Source organism: Atta cephalotes (assembly GCF_000143395.1).
Source record: "Atta cephalotes unplaced genomic scaffold scaffold00005, whole genome shotgun sequence".
Lineage (NCBI taxonomy): Eukaryota > Metazoa > Arthropoda > Insecta > Hymenoptera > Formicidae > Atta > Atta cephalotes.
Window position 1 is genome coordinate 7106274 of NW_012130069.1, and position 22915 is coordinate 7129188.

Below are 22915 nucleotides of genomic sequence, written 5' to 3' on the forward strand. Positions count from 1 at the left end.
GAGAGAGAGAAGAAGAGAGAGAGAGAGAGAGAGAGAGAGAGAGAGAGAGAGAGAAAGAGAGAGATCTTAGGTCTGTTTTTTAATGCTGCACTTTCTGAATTAGTACTGAAGTAGTATAGTGCGATAAATTGAAATGAAAATATATGTTTATTTCACTTCAACTTATTGTACCGTTCAGAGTGCAGTAAGAAAAACAGATCTCTTATTTGCAAAAACTAAATAAACAGAAATAATTATAAGCAATATCGCCGAATTCATTTAAAGTTGTACTCCACGCACGATATCGAAAATCGAAACCGAAACACTTTGCAATATTAATTCCAATCGCGCGCTCGCAGACCTTTCTTAATCAAATATTAATTACTATTTTCTTGAGAGGAAAAATCGCGCAAGCAATTTCTCTAACTCGCACGTATACGTCTTCAGCGACGTTCCTCGGTTTTGTAATGAAATGAAACTTTCATGCGCGCGAGAGCGTTCAAGATAGACTCTCTCGCGTTGCCGGAGAAATCCGCAGCGGAACAGTCGTTTTGATAGAGCAATTTCAACTTTCTCGAACTGTTAGCGAAACGACGATCAGCCACCGGCAAGCGCGAGAGAGGAGAAGCTGCGAGACGCATTCTCGTAACTGGAAAGTACAGCGACTCGATGCCCTATAATCATCTACGACTCGACATCCAAGTTCTATATTTCACGATACTCTATCGCGGAAATAAAGCCTCCTATAATGGAGACACAACAAAGTCCTTCATGTGTGAAGAAAGAATGTAAAAGAGATTGTACTTTATATTTCAAGATTTACATGGATTTCAACGTTTACATGGAAATTATTTATGTATTGTTTACGTGAATTTTTTCTTTGTAGACATATAAGCAACGTAAATTTTGATAAATTGGATAACAGAATACAGAAAGAAGTCATTTAAATTAATTAATTGATTAAAAATAAATTAGATTTTATGACTAATATATCTAATTAATATATCTAATTTAATATATCTAATTTTAATATTGAATTAAATAAAAATATATAAGCGAAATAGAAGTCTTAGACTAATGCAATGACAAAGAATATAGACTTCGATGAGCTATAGATTATTTATATGGATGACTCGTAAAACATAGTTTATATAATTTACATAATTTTTATATAATACGTACACTTTTTGTAATACGTACACTATTAGAAAGGAGCAACCCAATCTCTTGAATTAAATAATATTTTGTTACTTTCATATGTATTAAAATATAAATTATCCATTTCTGTAATTAATTTCAAAGTAAACAAAATTCATATTAACGTATGCACTTAGGAAACAATAAACTAAGTTTGAGTCAAATTTAATATATTTTCTTAAGATAAATTGTTTTAATTAAATTAATATATTCAGTAAGAGTAGCATCAATATATAGAAATGATTAAAAATAACTCAAATTGGATATAATTTGATATTATGAATTTAATAGTATTTAGAGATAAGTATAGAGTATTATATTTTAAGTGTAAACGTGTACAACACTCTGACGCAAACCAACTACTTATAAATAATTTTGTGGCTTTGCTTTTTTATATATTTGATGATAAAAAATATCTTCGTTAGTTAACTTTTTTATTAAAATATCTTTTTGTGTAAGTGCAAAATGCTTATCAACAAGATTCGTGTGGCGAAGCATTAAATTCCACGGATAATCGAGTTGACGATGAAGAATTATGACCGACTGCAGGCTGACACGTGCTATGCGCTTGATAAATGCCAAGGTCGAGTTGAAGCTACTCTCTGGACGATTCACAAATCGGCCGCTACCGACGTTCCTCCCCCGTAATTGCATAGTTTATCACAAAGACTTTCTTTGCCGGTGTTTCCATCAAAGGCGGGTAACCAACCACCTGAAAACCTCAATATAAACGCTTCCCACCAACCTGTCCTCTTCTCTCTTTCTCTCTTTCTCTCTCTTTTGTCATTTCACCTCTCTTCATCTTTTCGGCTGACTCGTGAAAGCTCGTTCCGTGGGGTAATCGGGGAATCGAGTAGTGAATAAAAGGGAGGGGCCCCCTCGCTCGAATGACTCTTTTTCGAGGCTGGTACCTCCGATAATCATCGGTCCGGCTGCGAAAATATCAAATGCAAATGGCTGTCACAGACCCCCACAATATTTCTCATTCTTTCTCTTTCTCTCAAATCGGTGACGTAGCTATAAATCGAATTTCTCCCTGACAAGAAGTCTGAAGAAGCCATAAATATTCATTTGATGCTGCGACGGCGAACAACGCCAACGTTTTAGATGTGCAAATCTACATGGTGTCTACAATAGATATTTATATAAGCATCGACAACGTCTCTCTTTCTCTTACCTTTGCAAAGATTACTAAATTCCTAGGGCAAGTATAACAAATGTAGCATCAGTATTTGGGACATGAAAGTGGTAACGTTACCTACAGCGATACCGACAGGAATTTGCAAGTAGTGCTTGTTTAGTTTTGCTTCTTATCAGCTCACCTGAAGTTTACTTTAAGTTAAGAACTCGAAGTCAAACATATGCAAACGCATATAACTTAGCCTTAAGAATCTCTACTTAGATATACATACATGTTAGATGATATCTCACTGTTAGACAAAATTCGCATTCGTAATGCAATCGGAATGGTAATATTATAAAAGATGAAATCACTCAAGGATTAAATTCTTTCCTAAAAGCTGAAAAAATAAGATATTTTTAAAAACTTTTGAACTTTGGAAAGAAAATTATTTATTCAAATGTTTTGAAATCTTTACATAAAAGATATATATTTCATAAATATTTTTCAATTTCTGCATCCATATTCTGCCTTTTTTCTCACTATTAGTTTAACCAATGATAGTTTACGGTGATTTGTGAAAGCTGTCACTTTTATTCTATGGACCTAAAATAAAAATATCAAAGTTTGTTTTTCTCGTTGGATATTATTTTTGGTACTAAATCTCTAAAATGCCTCAAAATATGAAAATAACAGAATAGCGGCCTGTCAAAATATATTTTGACAGGCCACCATTTTATTATCAAAACAACGTTCAACGAGAAAAATAAATTTTAATTTTCTTATTTCAGTCCTATAGAAAAGTTAGAAAAAAAGTTCCCAGAAATCGCCGCAGATCATCATTGGTGATGAAAACAACAGAAGAAGGAGTTTAATATGGATGCAAAAATCAGAGATATTCATAAATTATTTTTGTGTAAATAAAAAGTTCAAGTTTAAAGTTTTTTTTTAAAAAATCCTAAAAATATCTTTTTTTGGCTTCTAAAAAAATTCTATCTTAAAATAATCAGACTTTAATCAGACTTAGATAATAGTTTTCTTACAATTTACATGAGAAAAATTTCAATTTTATAAATCGATCGTCGATAAATAATTACTGATTAAATTTAAGAAATCAAATGTTGAACTAGGATTTCCCTTTGTTTTCCAATTTTGTATTTCAATACTATCATTATGAGATCAAAGATCTTCAAAGTTAATACATACAAACATAATGTGTCGAGACAAAGCTTTTATAGAACGCAAATGTATCTCATGGCCGTTAGACTCATACGTAAACGTGTTGCTCACATTGTCAGACGTTGATACGTCGTATGGTAACATGTATTGATATCACAGTTAACAGACAAAGAACATATAACTATAGTACTAACACCTTCCAGCTCATAATTAAAAATGACTATAGTCATAGATCATTCGAACAATATGAATCAAATATTAATTTTAAAATAATTATAAGCTGATAAAGATAGCAGTTCATTAATAAGACGACAAGAGTAAATAAAAAAATGTAGATAGAAGGCTCTTGCTGAATTTGAACTTCGCAAAATAATACTGAGAGGCTTTCATTGCATGGTTTCATCGAGCTGGAAAGCTTTAATTAAATATCTCAGTATTGCAGTATTACTTACCGTAAAACCGATACCCACGGTGGCCGCAAAGTTTCCTAGCTGGAATCTTCCGGTATCAAACTGGACCAATAACGAAGTCTTGCCAACCCCGCTATCACCGAGAAGGATTGTCTGCAAACACACCATGCACGTGAATGAATACCGGATTACGAAAACTTAAACAATTTAATGGAAACGTATATTTGTTGCAAAGAAAAAAAATGATTGCAATTTATATCTCGATCTTATATCACGAATCTTCAGTTTATTTTCCAATTAATCCTTTAAAAATCATCCTTCATTTTTTACGAACCGCGTCGTGAATTTAATATTTCTCTCTTCGGAAGTTCATTTTCCAATTAAAGTATCTTTCCGCACATATGTCCTTCGCAGCAGTCGTAAATATTTCCTCAATTGCATTTAGCAAGAACAAGCAGGAATATAAAAAAAAGAGCTAACGAACGTAATTACGAGGAGCTAGTTTAGTTTTCTAACTCTAGTCAAGTTAGTGTCTCTCCGAGCGCAATCACGATTCTATTTTGAAATTGTTTTGTCCATTGGATACGGTACCAACGAATAAGAGAGAAATAGAGAGAGAAAGAGAGAAATAACGTGATGATAGTGCATCGGATAGTGCACCAGTTGCAATAAACCACAGCAGTCCATGCAATCAGTAGCAATGTCGAAGTCGATTGCAGCGATAAGCGTAGCGACGCACTGGACTCCATCTTCCAGCCAATATCAATTCGCATTGACTCGAAATCGAGAAATGCTTGTTTAAAACGAATCAATGCTACAGACTATCAACATTGTTTTCAAACCAAGCGGACATCTGTTTAAATGAGCGCATCGCACTCGATTTCGATATAAACTCGATTTGATATAAACATAAATTAAAAATATAATAAAATTTCTATAATTTAATTAACATTAAATATTTTTCGACGGAATTAATGTAAACTTCATTTACTTTATTTCATTCAGAAAATGGAGATAAAGAACAAAAATTCTGCTATCTTTTTTTATTCATGATTTATATTACGTGTAAATATCTTAGCTAAAATTCGAAAAGCGTACGCGTTGCAAAATATATGCCTTGGTGGCAGATAATATATAACAGGAAGAAAGAAATTTGTAGAAACGATTTCTCCCACTATTTTGTAACTTCCGGACCCACCATCGTCGTCAGACAATAGTGGTTGTGGCAGGAGATTGATATGTGCGCTTCGAATGTTCCGCGCCGCGCACGCGAGAATATCAATGCCATCGCTAAAACGGTGGAATAAAAGACAAGGGTTGCAATAACGCAGGTACTATGGTACGTCGATAGTCTGACAGGTGTGCCTCTATTGTCCTAGCAATGGAGGCGGAGGATCGTTGTTCCCTTCCTCATAAAATGTCAGCGCGCGTGCAATAAGTGGTTAAATAACACAAATGCTCTCGACACCCTTGCGCATCGTCCGCTGTTTTACTGCTGGTAAAAGAGAAAAAGGAACAGAAGAAAAGAGAGAAAAATGCCCGCGTATGCCCGATATTGAAATATAAATGTACTTTTTTTATGGATACCGATGGTGTCATTTTGGATTTGACATTCGCTTGTCGTGTCGCGTGATTCCCTCGGATTTTTATATGACTCGTCGTGTTCAAAATTTAGATAGCCGTTATTATTGATAGTATTCGCGTTACGCTCGGGGATAAATTCTCTCAGAGTAACCGAATGAATATACAAAGGCCGTTCCGATATACACTACCGATACTGAAAATCTATAGTTTACGTATATGGAAAAAAACCAGTTTTATTGAAGCATCTAAAAATTTAGCTGGACATAGATTTAAAAATAATTTTATTGGACTATCAAAATTCAAAATAATTATGTAAATAAAATATTCAAACATGATAAGCAATGCTGTCAAATGTTTTGACAGCAATCAATTTGAGTCCTATATAATTTTTTTAATAAAATTATGTTCAGATTTGTATTTAGCTAAAAGTTTAGATATTTCAGCAAAACTGTTTTTATTAATATAATATAAATTTCAATATTGATAGTGTATATAGAAACACAATCAAAGTAGTATTACAATGTAAAGCATGACATTCAAGTAAATATTTTAGCCCGGATCTACAATAAGTTTTTAAGTCTTAAATCATAAGATGACATCAATAAGAAATGGACGAATCATAGTCAATTATTCTCCTCGCATTCGACTGTAATTGATCAATTTCTTACAGATTAAGGCTTAAAATACGTAGATCCAAATTTAAGAATTATAAAATTATTAGAATCGTAAGAGTTTCACGAGTGTAAAAAAGAAAAAACTTGTAATACTATGACTGTTTTTATATTGTTTTAACAAGAAACAAAGGTTAAATACGAGACACAAACAAATAACATGATCTCAACATTCAACTTATTATAGCAGAAAAAGTTTTTTCATTTCTTGTCTTATCAGAAACTATATCAAACTTATCGCGAAAAGTTGCGATTGGCATTTAGAAAAAGGTGCAATCACGCATAGGGTGTGCAATCACGCGTAAATGATAAATGTATGCAGAAAAATAATGAATAAGAAATTCGAAGAGTCCCTAGCTGCAAACGAGAACTTACTTCGATTCGAGCTGATTCTTAGAATCTCGCTCTTCAAACGGGTTTTTTCGGATTGTCGAGAAGACATCGTTTTATATCGTGTCACCATAGATTTATAATCCTCGGGCACCTCGAGGCGGTGCAGCGTCCCCTTCGCAACAGAATTTCCATTGAAAGATTCGCGGTACCCTCAGGGGGTGGTCGTGACGAGTGTCAGCGAATGTGTCGGCCTCAGGGGCGGAGAAACTTAATTCACTGCCCTCCCTATCCCATCTCACTCTCTCTCGCTTCCTCTTGCGTGATTCCCCTCCTCTCGTTCTCTCCCTCTCTCCCTCCTCTCTCTCTCTCCTCCTCCTCTCTCTCTCTCTACTGTTGTAATCTACCTCTGTGTTCTCCCCATTTCCTCCACCCTCGATGGAACCCCGTTGTGTCTTTGTAGATGGTTATACCGCCGCGCGTTTTCAATTAATTGCCAGTAATCACGGTGGGTGAGCGAACGTTAAAAGCTCACTGCGAGCCAGAAAGGATTTCGGTGTGCGACAATTGCGCTGCGTGAAAACGCTTTTTAAAGACTATTATATCATGAGTTGGAAAATTATTTTTCTCATAAATTTCTTTTGAAAATTAAATTTATAAAGGGTGTAAACTAATAAACATGGTAAAATCTTATATAATTCGCTAATAAAATGTAATATTTTTTTCACTTTGAAGATTATTATAATAAGCTAAGTGTTTATTCTTTATATAACTTGATCAAAAATTACACAGACAATAATTGAGACAAATTAATTAGACAATAATTAAAAATCAAAGAGATTATTAAACATTATATATTATAATTAATTATAATATCGTAAATCTATTGTCACATTTTCTCTTCTGAAATTTAATTTGTCAAAAGATTTGTATTTTTAATTAATATAATTGTATGAAAATATGTTTCATCGTTTTCATAAAAAAAAATTAATCAAAAATCAAAATTAAAGAATCCTAAAGATATCTAATAATTTTTATAACATTTTATTGTTACATATAGCGTGTTGATGTCATAAAAATTTCAATGCAAAAGAGATCAGGCGAGTTTAGTTCTTCAGACAAGAATGAGATCACAAAGACTTCATCTATCTTTATCGATGACGGAGAATTTATCAATGACCATAAAGTCTGGCTGCCGTTCACTTCTTGCAACAAACGCATTTCTTGTAACTACGTGGAACGCTATCGATTAACAGTTTCATGCAATCAGTCGCGATCATTGTTTCTTCGCAATTTATCAATCAATGGCGATTTACAGTCGTGCTTTTCAGAATAGATAAATATACATATAATTACTTTATCGCACTTGAAAATTTATCTGTATCGCACTAATAGAATTCATCAAAGCCAAAATCAAAGATTTTCTGTCCCTTTTCGATATCTTATTTGTAATAATTATTTATTTTAAAAAATGAATTAACACATAATTCATGTCGCGATTTATGATTATATAAATATTAAAGAACGTGTTAAATTTAACAAACTTCACATGACCAAACAATTCACCTATATTTTTATGCTTATTTAAAATGAATATATACAGACAGTACAAATATTATGTAAAAAATCAAAATAAAAAAATTAAATACATTGACATAATTTGGAAACAAATTATGAAAGTACATTCATTAGTAAAATTAACGTGTATAATATATTAAAATATATTGTATGTTAAATTATAAAAAATAAATGTCAACATAAAATATTCTAATAACACATTAATGATCACATTAATGATCAAATATGTTAAAAATTTAACGCAGAAATTTTAATAAAAATCGGTTTTAACACGAATACAAAATGATTTTCACTGTATATAATTAAGATTGTAAGTTAAAATATCGACATAATCATCGGCTAATCCCTTTTAAGTCTATAAGTCTGTAAGCCTTCCGGTGAGAGTGCAGGCTGTCAATTATTAATAATACCTACGAGCCCTTGGTCGAGTATATCTCGGAACAGCTCGTAACCACGACGGAAGTGTAAAGCTGGGTACGCGATCGGTTACGAAGCCGTCATAAAAGTGCGATCGTAAAACCGACGTACCATGAAGACAAGCCGTAAAGATTTACGAACGAGAAGTTGTAGGATTCGCGAGACCCGTCGCGATCGTCAATATTATTTGGATTCTGCAGAACGAGTCCTTCCTGCACAGTTTTTGATTAAGTGAAGGACCTGTGACCCTCGACTGAGGGTTTTGTCATACGCGCGTACGCGTGCTTTATATTGTGTTATTCACTCAGTAAAAAGCATATTCATGTAATATAGAAGGCAGCATATCATACATATGTTTTTGCAGATTTTTGTTATAAAAAAAGACATAATTACATTTTTTAACAAAAAACGTTCAAGACCTGTGCGTTATTTTTTTGTTAAAGAATATATTTTATGCTTTTAAATTTTGAATTCTTTTCTAAAATACTGTTATAAAAAAAATATAATTACACAATAAATATTTTCTTTTCTAGACTACTATTATAAAAAAAAGATGTAATTATACAATAAAAATATTCATGCGCTAAAAGAACAATTTTGCTGAAGAATTAAAAAATTCAGCTAGATACAGATTTGAAAAATAATTTTGCTGGACAATTAAAACAATTTTAGATAAGACTAGTTGTTAATATCGAAACATTTTGCAGCATTGCTTATCATGTTTAAAATTCCTGCAAAATTATTTTGATGGTCCAATAAATTTTCAGATCTGTATCTAGCCAAATTTTTAAATTTTTCAGCAAAATCGCTCTCTTTCAGTGTATGTTAAATTGGAAGAATTTTTATTTTGTTTTATTTTGTTTTAGAAACGCGATGCTAGTTCAAAGAATCGTAGCAATTGAAAAGGAGTTGCTCATTAACGGCATAATACGCGCCATGTACGGCATACGGGTCATATTGCGATTTGCATGAAACGTTCGCGCGCGTTTAAGCGCGTGCACGTGCAATCGCGTGTGTATATATATGTGTATGTATATATATATATATATATATATATACATATGCAGCAGTTGTGTTTGAGAACGCATGAGATATCGCGTTACGTGCGCATTTAACGACTCGTTAAAAAAAGAGAAAAAAAATGTGGAAAAAAAAATGTTGTGCAGCGCGGGAAAAAGGTTAGCAATGCTCGATAAGCACCACTCTTTAGAAGAATGTGGACGCCAAATGGACTAATAAACGTGAAAAAAAAGAAGTCCTCCCACGCATATTTCAGCATGACAATATTTTACTGGGGAAATTCACGTACATCGTTCGTGCAAGAGCTGAGCAATACGAAGTATTCCTTCTTCATCCGATAAATGGATCGAGGGACTTGTCAACGGATAAAGATCTGTCGGCAAGATTGCACGACAACCGGAAGGAAATGCCATGAAGGAAATGCGATGGAAATTTAGAGAACGCAAGAAGGAACAAAAGGAGACTTAACGCGAAATGCGGGAATTCCAGTTGCAGAATGAGTTTATGTTTCACATTCTGGCTCTGCGAAATGTACCATGAAGGAAAACATGAGGAAGGAGTTATATAGATTCGAAAGAATACTCGATGCCGTATAAATACGGCATCGAGTATATTCTTTCGGAGCAAGCAGCGTATTCGCGACGAAAAAAAGAAAAACAATATTCTTTTCATACATATGAAAGTTTAAAAAAATTATTAAAAAACAATGATAATCCTTATCTACAAATTTTACTGTATTAATAAAATAAATAATAAAAATTTCTTAAGAACGTATTAGATATATAATCTCTGCGAGAAATGATTGGAATTGAATACTTTTCACACACATACACACTCATACACACACACGCACGCACGCACGCACGCATGCACGCACGCACGCACGCACACACACGCACACGCGCGCACACACACACATAAATGAATGTTACATATAAAACAGTTTAATAAAATCAATATTTATATTTAACAATACAATTTTATCGTATAAATAAAAATTTTTTCATTTTATCTTAATTGTTCTTTAAAAACGTATTACTTCTTATTGAAATAATTTCAAATTCTAAATCATCGGTCAGCCAAATTTTGTGCATAATTTTAATACAATAGGAAAATCTGTATCAAAATCAGTATTAAAAGTTGTATAAAATTTTTTCATAAGTTTTCGTTAAAAAATATGTATAATACATATTTAAAATTCTAGTAGAATATTTTTTTTCGGAGCTAAATATAACCTCATCGATATACGATGTAGTATTACCATAATTTTTCTATTACCATGGTATTTCCATACGTAAACCTAAAGTTCTTTCTTGAAGACTCGGATCATTCGCATTTTCATATCCAGAGGCTTTTAGACATGGCAGAGCACAATGCCGCTTTTCGTGTAGTCTCGATGTCCAATGGCGCGACAAGGTCGTGTACATTCGTATGCTAATCATTGACGAGGCAGAAGGAGAAACGTACGGACGAAACAGAGGAAACGACGATTCGTGCGGCGATACGACCGATAAACGCGAGCGCGTGGGTTGTCCGAAGTGTGCGATTCGCATTTTGCCTTGAGCATCAATGCACGAAGCAATGCAGATCAACTAGATAATCAATATAATATAACGTTAATATAATGTGCAATGGCATGTAAATATAAAATGAATATATTTAAATATATTCTTTATTTGAACTTAAAAGCCGAATGATAATTTTTTAATTGAAGACAAATCGATTGTAATTAAATTTGTTTAGCAGCTACATAAATCCATTATTAAAATATAAAATCGCAAGTCGAGAACTTTTTTTTCCTCGATCGCAAAATTGGCAGAACATGATGTTTTACTTTTCGGACATTTAGACATGATGTGCACTTCATGTAATGTAAGAATTTTTAAAATAGAAAACCAATATCTATAAATACTTTTCTATTTATGAGAATCATAAATAGAAAAATTCCTTCAAGAAATAACTTTAGATCTCCTAAATCCGATGCCCGGACATATTAATTCTCCTATTCGCTATATGAAGGAAAAGCGTAGAGTTATCGATACAAACGTGAAAATGTGATCGATCACGTGGCGTCCGCTGTCAAAGCGATTTCGCACGCAGTTATCCGCAGCTCGGTCCAAACTCGGTGCCTGGTTACGGTATTAAAAGCCTCAACGGTATTTTGCGATTACGAATACGAGCTGCGTGATCGTGGATCGGTTTCAGAGTACACCGCAATGAATCGAGCTATTTGCGAGTGCACGTGCATTCGCTTGGTGGTGCCCGACGATGACGTCGCGACGTGAGGCAATGTGCACGCATCGCTGCACGTACGCACATATATACGTTACACATACATACGTCTATCATAATTCGTTTAAGTTTTGCGATATTATTTGCCATTCGAGTATATCATTTCTCCTTCATAAAATTAAAGAACGATAATTCTCGCACTGCAGAATTTTCTTTTTTTTTCCAAGGTTCGGTTTTCCATTTGCAATTACCTTGTGATTTATATTTAACCTCACTTTAATTTGACGATAATATAAAAATTGTTTTTTTTTAGTTATTATTAATCTCTAAACTGATAGATTTGTAGTGAATACTCATATTACTATTACAAAACCATTAGTATAGTGATTAACCATCAGTATAGTGAATAACTAGAAAAATGCAACTTTTATTATCAAACTTAATCTAACCGCAAGTTAGATCCGCATGAAAAACCGGATCCGAAAGACACACAATTTTAACGTATTTCACGTTTTTTTTACACAATTAAGAAAATCATTGAGTATCCTTCTTAATATACACACGTAACAGAAAGATTGAGATTTGATACAACGATAGTCGAATGTCATGAATACCGTCACAAAAATAATTTTTATAAGAACCATGCATTGTTCACGCTTTCTTTTATGTGCTGCATGTTTCATTGGTATACGTTTCATTGTAGAGTGTCTCATCATTACATAGCATAACATCTCTACAACTTGTAATCTTTATTTCGAAATACGAAAACTTTAGTTTCATAATTTAAACTTATACCTTTAAATCTTTTCTCAAACAACGAAAGCTTTCATGTAACGAGCGACTTTCATCTTTCGCAATTTGTACAAGTCATGATTTTATTTTAAGATTCTTAAGTTTTTGCACTTTTTTAAAAATAAGAATTACCTTTCTGATATAATGCCATAAAATTCTTAATCCCAATAAATTCTTTGTATCTACATCTAATTCTTTCTAGCCATTCTCTTTCAAATAAAACGTAATAAGAAAGAGAAGATAAGAGCGAATAAAGAATCAGCAGATATAGATATAGAGTCCATTGAGGTTAAAAATTTTTGTGTTATATGTCGAGTTTCATTCTTTTCTTTCAAATACATTAATAATTAATATTTTAAGAAAAATTCTATTTTTAAAAATTGTTACAGTAACTACATCTTCAGCGTACAGGCAATGTTTGTGACATAATTCTTGCCAAGTCGTTATAGAAGAGAAAGAGGACAATTTCTGGTTTTATTTTACCCCTTCAAATATTACGTAGCGCCTCGTATATAACAGTACCAGGTGCTGGCGACGCAAGTTCCTCTTCCTTCTTCGTCGTCGAGAAATCTCACGAGTAGACAACGCCATGCGCGATAAAAATAACTCGAGCCGCATCGTCGCGGTCGTCGAGCGCTTGTTTAATAGAGGCTCGCTGTTCTTCGGTGCAACAGCTGCGGGTGGTTAGATTATTACCGAACGGGATTGAATCAGCCAAGCACAAAATGAACTCAAGTCCGAGTGCGATCGAAAATACTGCCCCGCGCGTTTCTTGCAAATGAAACAAACTCGACGCCATCAAAGGAAAGAGAAAGAAGTAGGGAAACGATTTACAAAGTTTGGAATTACATTAAACATGCGCGCACTATTAAAGAGCTAATTTATCTTCTCTTTGAAGACAAGATCACAAACAGGAGAGATGTTTATTTTCTATGAGTTGACGAGAGAGAAAAATAGAAATTTGATTCTTTTATTCAAAACCACAGGAAATATCTGTCGTAAACAAATCCACTGTTATGATTATGATTATGATAAGGACATGTCGTTAATATGTTTACCATTTCTTGCTTAGTCTGCGCAATTCTTCTCGAATTTATCAATTATTGAGCTTCGCGGCTCAGTAAACCCAGTTGGAGTGTTAAATATTAATTTGCCTAAAATTCATTCAATATTTCCAATATTCACCGATAAAAATGTAATAATTGAATGATTACTGTACTTTTTCTAAGAAAGCTTACTGTTGCAAATCTATTTCATGTAAAACGTTTATCTTATTTTAACTCTTTTGCATGCAAAAGAGAAATTTTTTTTGAAAACCTTTGCGGGATTTACTTTTATGTAATATTTTTCCTATATATTTTCGAAGAAACTTTTAATTTTTTTAGATAATTTTTAAAGAAATTTTAAGACTATCAATTAAAAATTATCAGAGTCACTTTTATTATTCGAGTTCTTTTTCAAAATTTATTATAGTTGCAGTTCTGCAACTGCAAACAAAAAAAGTCAGTATGAGCGGTAATAGAAGATATTCTAGTTTTTGTTCTGCACAATTTAGCTATTAATTTATAAGATATAAATGGATGCATGTGAATAAAATGATATGTAAATCAAGTCCCTTCTTAGCAATGTATGTAAAATAATAAATTATTTATTCTATTTAATAAATAATTCTACATCAAAGAATTTTTAATTTTTTATTATACAAAAAATGTAAAAAATAAAAGACGATAACGAACAAGTGCAACATTTTTCACGACCCAACATTGTTTGACGTTATTAAGAAACGAAACTAATCATGCTCAATATATTTCTTTAAACGAAATTCCATTTCACTGTTCACGTTTTTCTTATATATCTTTGTCCAAGAAATCATCCATTATAGTCATATTCTGCGATAAAAAGTATTAGGTGTGGGAAAAAGTTCGTGGCGTTTTTCCCGTTAGATGGCATTAAAAAAAACGCCACTTTTTCCCACACCTAATATTATTGATCAATATCTTAGGAAAACGTACAATTTTCTGATAAACATTCCGAAGATTCCAAATATGAATCAAGTGACACTTACAAGAAATTTTATTATGTTTTATCGAGGTCATCGTCTCTGGATTACTATAATCGCGGCTGTATCTACAAGCGTGAGTCCTCTTATCGAGGAATCCGTCGCGCCGTTTCCGGGACGCAATGGCGTACGATCGTCACAACCAACACGAGATCTAACGAGCAAACGCGGTTCCATACGCGGAAAGATCGCTCATCTCCCTTGCGGCAACCATAAAACCGCGAAGGACGTTGCAATTTCTCGCGGTGGATGTGGTCACAGCAGCTTCATTCTCCTCTTTCCACCATCGTTTTTATTGTATGTCTCGCTCTCAACAGCATTTAACAACATCAATAAAAAAAATATACGCGTTCTTGGATAAAAATTCTTTTCGAGACCGTCTAAAAGACTGTATCATCTTACACAAATAAAATCAATTCCATATTTTCGTTGAGTTTAACGAAATTTCAATAATCCCGTTGAGGTAATATTTTTTGCAATAAGTTTTTTATAAGGTGTTTATATTAACACCATTATTAAAATTGACGATCAATGTGACGATAAATGATGTTATTTCCAGCTTCAGTTTACGACTGCGTTTCAATTTCGGCAAATCGAATTGGCGAACTTATAGAATTAAAAATATGTTTATAGCGTTAAAAAACATATTTGCAAAATTTGTAATTCGATCAAAAATAAAATTCTCTTTCTTATTTGATAAAATTCAAGATGCGATTTTATCTTCAAACAGAAAATTGTACGGATGAGCCTCTCGGTTTAAAAAAAGAATTACGAATTTGAATTATTATCTTTCATTGGCGACATCGCGAAGAATCATGGACCAAGAGTAAAACCGGAAATCGACTGACAAGATAGCTCACCCCACGAACGGAATGCTTCGATGTCTAGTGTACATGCTGTTGGTCTCACCGCTTCGTCCTCCCGCCGTCTTTCTGCATTACCACACGGCCGCTAACTCAATTGGTATGCGACTGCGCGAGCCCGCCAGATGCACAACCGCCGTTGAGGTCAGTGTGCGGTGCCGGCGATGCGTTGTCTAGTCGAGTTTCAACCGAGTGTGCATGCTGTATTGTAAAAAGAGAGAAAAAAAAATAACGCGCATCTCGTCAGCGAGTCTCGGAAAATCAAACCCGACTCCACCAATCATTTGAGACTGACAGTTCGAATTTTCGCATGTATCATGGAAATCTGTCTGAATATATACCAGTATACATGCGAAATTTTCACTAAACAATACGTCTCTGTCAGACTTATCAGAATGTACGCAGTCGGGGTATAATCGAGGCCGTTGAACGCAGAACAAGATGAAAGGCACGTGGGTGGGAAAAGAGGAGAAAGGCTACGCAGTTCTCTTCCCTTAATACGATATTTATCTTCCCCTTCTCAGAGAGAATCTGCAAAAATCAAGCTGGTTGCTGCGCGGGGTCTTCAATTATCCTTTATAGGCGGTACGAAGTGAGTACTGACGAGGTGCTCGGACGGCCGAAGAAAGTGCAAGGCAAGAACCGGCTCGAGAGATGGTAGACCCCCTACCGGTTTTACTTGGTCCCCCTGTGTAGTAGCTTATTCAAGCCCGCCGCCCCTCTCTGGCTTCCCCTCCCGCCGCTCTTCCGTTCCACGTTGAGTAGTCACGAAGAGAGAACCCTCTCCTTAATTGCAGCGGGACGACCGGAAAAAAAATGCTCGATGTGGCTTCTGGGTTCTACTTTATTGCGCGTTGACTCTCGCATACAGCTCGGAGCATAAAATTAAATGTCACGCGCGGAAAAGTGCAACGGAGGCCCCCGATCGCGTCCTATATTTAGCGCCCGTCGCGCGAAGCGTTATCGCTCCCGGTCGATCTGAACTGAAACTGATCGAGAATTCAGACTCCATAGATCTAGAGTTTGTCTCTGGCAAAATATTGGTCCTGCATTATATGATACATCGCATGCAATTATTAATTATCAATAAGAATTATCGCAAGGATGATCTAAATTATCCAAGAGTTCTGTATCATTAAAATATTAAACATTTTGATGTTACAATATTGTCAAGATAATTAAGAATTTGCTGTTATAATATGTTAGAAATATGTTTAACATTTGCCTTTTTCTTTATCACGATGTATATTAAATATGTTTCCTTGCCTACGTTCTTGTTATCGCGCAGTTATTGCGCTCTGTTTAACTTCACACTTGCATTCGCATATATCGTTCATATATGAAAATTAAGCGAAAGGAAAATTTTTTAAATATCCGAAGATTGTAGCTTCAAAGAATAGTAAAATTAAATATGTAGAAATATATATCCATAATTGAGAAAAATGACTGTTTTCGTGGACGATCAGATTTATAAGACAAAGCTTAAGATGCTACAAGCGTTATCTAACAAGCGTTATCCGCGAATCGCGTTTCCACCGGATGCGAATGAAGACGACGAAGGAGCAGATAAGAAGGCGGCGAAGACAGAAGAATCTTAGCTGGAAGCTCGCGAACGAGGCAAAGAGAAGGACGTGATGAAGCGAAGAAAAAGACGGAAGGGACCGAGAGAGAGAGAAACGAATAGGAGCGAAGAAGAGAACGAAGACGCAAAATGAAGGACGGGAGAATCGTCTCGGGGGCCGTACCATGGCTACACCACGAACCTCTGGCATTCCCGATCATTATTCCACGGGTTTGCTGAGGGAGAGGAGGACGGCTTCAGGCTTGTCCTTGGCACGGAAGGCAAGGTTAATCCCATTGCATCTCGGAAGCGTGGTGATCTACCGATCGACGACGAGTTGCTTTGCTGCCGAATTGCGCGTATTTGGTACTCAAGGTCAACTCAAGATATGATTTATCATGAAAGAAATTTCATAAACAGGCGAGGAGCTTCTTATTTAATATATTTGTAGTTGAAAGTAATTTCTTTTGAATTTATACACAAAAGAATGAAGAATGCTAACAATAATACTCTCTAAAGTCTTTGGAGTAAAATCTCACATTTTAAAGAATAAAAATTGAGCCAGTCTTGATAAAGAGTTGTTCAATTTTCCATCTTTAATTTTCCATCAATGTTCATAGTTAGCTCTTATCTTATTCAAAATCGTCTTAAGTTCAGCCTTGAGATATCACGAATCAATTAGAGAGCCGCATTAGCATCTTAAGTTATTACTTAAGACGGTCTTCAAATAAGAATACCGACTATGAATACCGGTCTAAGAGTGAGATTTCACTCTTCGAAGTGAGATTTACTCTAAAAGATTTAAAGAGTAGGTAAGCGACGTACCTTATGCGCGAAATTATCATCTCTCTCCTGGTCTTTCTTCAAAGCACTTCTTACGCTGTCGAAGTCGCTCGTTGTCTTAAAAGTTGTGCTGTAGTTGTTACTCAGTACCTCGGCAGGTGGCTTATAATCGCGGTATCCGGTAGGTGAGGGTGTCTTTTCGAAGGATCGCTCTATAGTTGCGGGCGTGAGACCTCCGGAAATGACATTCGTGACAGTGGAAGAGCGATCGTCGTCCATTTCGAATACGTCGTCGCTCATGCTATCTTCGGTTGTCAAAAACTGCGAATCATAATTAACGCAAAGCCTTTGAACATTTCTGAATGTGTTTAACGTCATTGACTAACATAAATATGTAATTTAAACATAAAACTTATAATTTATTTATTTTTAATCAATTATTTGTAAAAAATATATTTAATTCACAGAAAATTGTCACATTATCATTAATGCCCAAAATTAACCAATTATTTAATTAATGTATAACTTTAAGGAATAAAAATATTCAACTACTCGAATCCCAATAGTATACAATTCTCACAAAAGTTCTTTAAACGGCTGATCGAGAAAATCCAGTTCGCTATTTTACTGTAATTACAATCCCTTTGATCGTTTTCGAGTGTCGTATAGGTCGCAAAGAAATCGTTCGCGGTCTTTCTACCTACAGTAACTTTCCGCGAAACGAGTGCCGCTTGTCGCATTATCGAAGCCTACCGGAGAAACCAGTTCGGTAGATGCTCTTCGTAAATGCCATTGCCACGCAGCGAATGCTGAAATAACTGTCCTTCGATCGACCGACATCTCCATCTTCGAAGAACGTGCCGTAACGCCACGGCCTTGTGTAGTACTTAAAGCCAATTAGTCCTCGACTCCGATATAGAAGCTAGATCACTACACGGTTGCGCGCGATCATAAAATGACATGAAGATGAGTACCTGCATTCTTTATGGAGTTACGAATGCGCTCACTAACTCTCGTGTAACATCGTGGAGTTAATCACAGACGAAAATTGTCACGTGAGAACTTTTAACTCATTGAAGTATTTGACATATTCAAAAAATATGATAAGGTAAAAGACTTGTCGTAAACGTGTTCGTGACGTCTTAGTCGTAACATTAGCAGCGTCTCTTGAAATTGAAAGGGCTCGCGTGGAATCGATAAATTTACATGGTGGAAAGCAACTGGCATACATGATTTATGGTTCGCACTGTTCCCTACGAAGAGGCACCGAAGAAGTCCGATATAATCTCCCGGGTAGCCAGCTCCCCGCTGAATATTTTAGCGAATACACTCCATGAAGGTTACTTTAGCGACGTCTGACTACTTCGATTCTTCACGTCGCGCGCCTTAATGGCCTTTATCGATAGCACGTACAAATGATAGCGCAGCAGTAGTTTTACTATTATCATCATTACATTAATTCTCGTATTTCAATTAGCATTATGAATTTAATATCTCTTTATTTTATATTGCAATATATTTTATATAAAAGTAAAAACGTTTTGTCATTCTATGTGTGTTCTTTATTTTATTTTATATGTCACATAAAATCGTACATTTTGTATATGTATACCCATGTACAAAATTTTTCCCCAATTTTTCCCGATCCCTTTTTCTTACTTTCTATGTGTATAATATTGATATTGTAGATTTGTGCGCTGATCCCGTAATTTGAATTAATTTATACTTTATGCTACAGTTAAATCACGTAACAGTATGATGGGACAAAGTAACTGGAATGTTATGGTAATGAATACCCGCATTGTCCCAACATCGCTTCCCTTCCGAAATAATTGCCTTCCATTTCATTTTACCCCAATGTTAGACCGCCCTTCATTAATCCCATCCCTGAAATATCACGTGACGTACAACTTTTATTATGCGAAATCAGTTCAAACATCAAGATTTGCCTTCATATATATTGACATATAAAAAATATATTTATAAATTTATAATAAATTTATTTAGACCGTATATATGAATACACAAATAAGAATATTAAAGTCTATAATGGTTGAATTTATAAATTATACTATTCGAAAAAAAAAAACGAAAATGAGATTAATCATTTTCCGTAGTTTTTTGAATGTTGAATACAAATCCGGTTTCCAAAGTGTTTTCTCATACATCACAATTTTGAAAATCGGATTCGTTTTCAGTGTTCAAAAATTTAAAAAAAAGAAAGACTACTTTTGTTTCGATTAATTATTTTATATTTAACAGTATTATCAACAGTATTAGAATAAACGCATTTGTGCGCGTAGATATCGATTTGGAAAAGCAATTCTGTTAATGACCGAGATACGAAATAGTTTGTTTCGGCGTGTATAAAGAGCAAGAATCGATGAAGCAAAAAAAAGGAGATGGAAATTACAGCTTTAGAAATGCACTATTGATCAAGCCAGACGCTTAATCGAACACGATCGATAGTGACCTGTGTACGACTACCGGACTCTTGGGATACTTGTTGCACCGGTTCTCCACGCTCATTACTCAACTGACGGTTGTCCATATACTGGTGATAAAGTCGGCAACGATAATTGGGTTGCAAAAACCGTCGCGATACCACGACACCTCGGCACCTCGCGCGATCGATCGATTCTCCCAAGAATAAATTCACAGTTACAAACTGGATCAAGTTTAAAAATTTTCAAGTTTTTGATACAGTAAAAAAAATATTTGAAAAAATTTTGATACATAATATCAAAACAAATCTTTATAATTTTTATATTATTTAAAAATCCAAATATTCGTAAAAGTGGACTTTTCATGAATTTCTTATATTTGTAATGCTTATTCAATTGCGCAAATCATTGTACATTAAGGATACATGTACTTACATTAACAGACGCCGAAGCGGGAACAGTAATTGTGTTTGGACCATCACCAACACCACCTCTCATCGTGCTCTTCTAAACGCGAATATCGTCTCTCATTAGATAACTGCAAATAACAAAATGTTATCCGTTAGTATGTTCTATTTATGAATAAAGATAAACAGCGTTATAAGAAATTATAATATAAAAAGCTGTGTATGAATTTAAAAAAAATTCTCTTTCAAAAATAAATGCAAAGAATGTACAGTCACACGCAGGATGTTTTTTGTGAATGTCATATATTTAAAATTTTTACGTTAATAAAATTATAAATGTTTCGGACCGATCGATGTCTCGTATCAGACCATCTTCAGTATGCGGTATATAATTTATCAATAATTCGTAATGATAAAAGTAAAGGAAATAAACAATTAAAATAGTTCATTGTAGTCTATGCTTGTGTAAGTTGTTAAAAATAATTTGCCTCTATTAGTCCTAATAAGAAATTTATTGTTACAGTAAAAAAAAACAATTTTTAGAGTTCTCGATAATCAAAGTAATATTATAATAAACCGAGCAAATTAGAATTAATATGATTGTTATTTGTGTCTTTTATACAAAAATCTGCCTTTTCTATTTATTCATACAATATAATAATTGATCAATTCGATTGTTCTTTACCATTAGCCATTTTCAGTATTTCTGACGCCGACGTGGACACATATTTAATGACTATCTTAGAATTATATGATTGTCATTGTAGATTTTTGGAACAGAATAAAGCAATTTCTTAAAACTTAATTTTGACTTTGATTAAGAAGAGCTGTGCTCACAATTCAATGAAGATTCAATTATTCACTCAAGGTTTTTGGAAATGCATTTATTTATTGAAAATAATTGGACTTAGATTTATATTGGATTATCCTGAAGATGACTGTAAAGAACAGCCGAAACGTGATCAATTATTGTATATTGTATGAATAAATAGAAAAGGAAAACTTTATTATAATATTATTTATTGAAAAGTTGTATGAAACATCAAATTTCTAGATTTCAATTGAGAGATTATAAAATATCTATTTAAAAAATATTCTCTTCCTCGCAATGAAATAAAATATAATTACTGAATTATTACTATCATAAATATTTCAAGCATTTTATTATAATATATTAAAAAAAAATCGGATTTTATCTCTCAATCCCTGCATAAGTCTCTTTTCTACAAGAAGTTTATACAAAGGCGTTATCATAGTTCTAGGCGACCGATTCTATAGTTCGAGTGTAAATTTACTCAAAGGGTGCGAGTTTGCTTCACAAGATCAAAGTTTCGACTAGTGATATATATACCGCGATGAAGTCATCGTATCAATCCTGGTCGAGGAAAATCGAGGAACCATACTCTGCAAAGCTCTCCGCACTGTAATTCTAAATTCGATGAGTGGTTCTATCCATTCAATTTCAACTCTTCTTCAACTCACAGTCACGTAATATGCGCGCACTTTCACGCAACATTACAATAAGCATTCATGAAGGCATTTCTATCTCTCATTCTATCGATATTCCATCAATATGATGTCATTTCTTTTTCGAAAGCACAGCTTTTCCTCTCGCTTCTTCTCTCTCTCTCTTTCCTTTCATCATGTTTTACAGCCTAACGCCTAATCTATATTTTCTACGCTCGTTCTGCCATCCCGTTCTCTCCCTTCCTCAACAACACGTGTGCTTTCTCATCGTCTTTTTCTCCCCAACCATCGCCGAACTTCACATGCAATCACGCACGCATCATCTTCACACTCACACATATGCGCTACACATACATAAAACGTCCCGCGTGACATTCTATCCCTCTCAGGTGCACACTTAGCCTAACCACGTTCGAGTGTCGTTCGTCACACGCCCGACAACAGGACTACTTTTCCATCCTTTCTCACTCACTCTTTCACCCGTAACATCTTCACGCTTCGTTTCATCGTTAGTCTCCCGTGCTCTCTCGCTCTCACTTGCGCCATTACGGTTCTTCAGCCTCTTTGTCACGCGCACGATCAGAAAGACCGGCGCGCTGTTCATCTCTGTCATACGCTCTCTCTATCTCTCGATGTGGCCTACCCACCGCAATAAGTTCCACCCGCCCACGTTACCTTTCACGCACTTCTCGCCGGCCGATCATCCGTTGTGGATCGAGAAGCAGGCGATTCGCTTATCTCACCGCTCGATCTTTCGACGACCAACTCGATCGGCTGACTGTCCGAAAAAGGGAGACAAAGGAGCATTTTTATTTCCTTTGC

The 22915-nt window shown here is 34.6% G+C and overlaps 1 protein-coding gene across 1 annotated transcript in view; it reads right to left on the bottom strand.

The window, feature by feature from the left end:
* The window catches only part of LOC105626627 (ras-related protein Rab-37), a 77804-nt gene extending 57087 nt beyond the window's left edge, over positions 1 to 20717 (bottom strand). Inside the window, exons 1-3 of the mRNA XM_012207920.1 lie at positions 20655 to 20717; positions 17818 to 18096; positions 3928 to 4038 (exon numbers count right to left, since the gene is read on the bottom strand). Coding sequence (XP_012063310.1) covers positions 3928 to 4038; positions 17818 to 18096; positions 20655 to 20717 — 453 coding nt within the window. The remainder of the gene's footprint in view (positions 1 to 3927; positions 4039 to 17817; positions 18097 to 20654) is intronic.
* Between the last annotated feature and the right edge of the window lie 2198 nt (positions 20718 to 22915).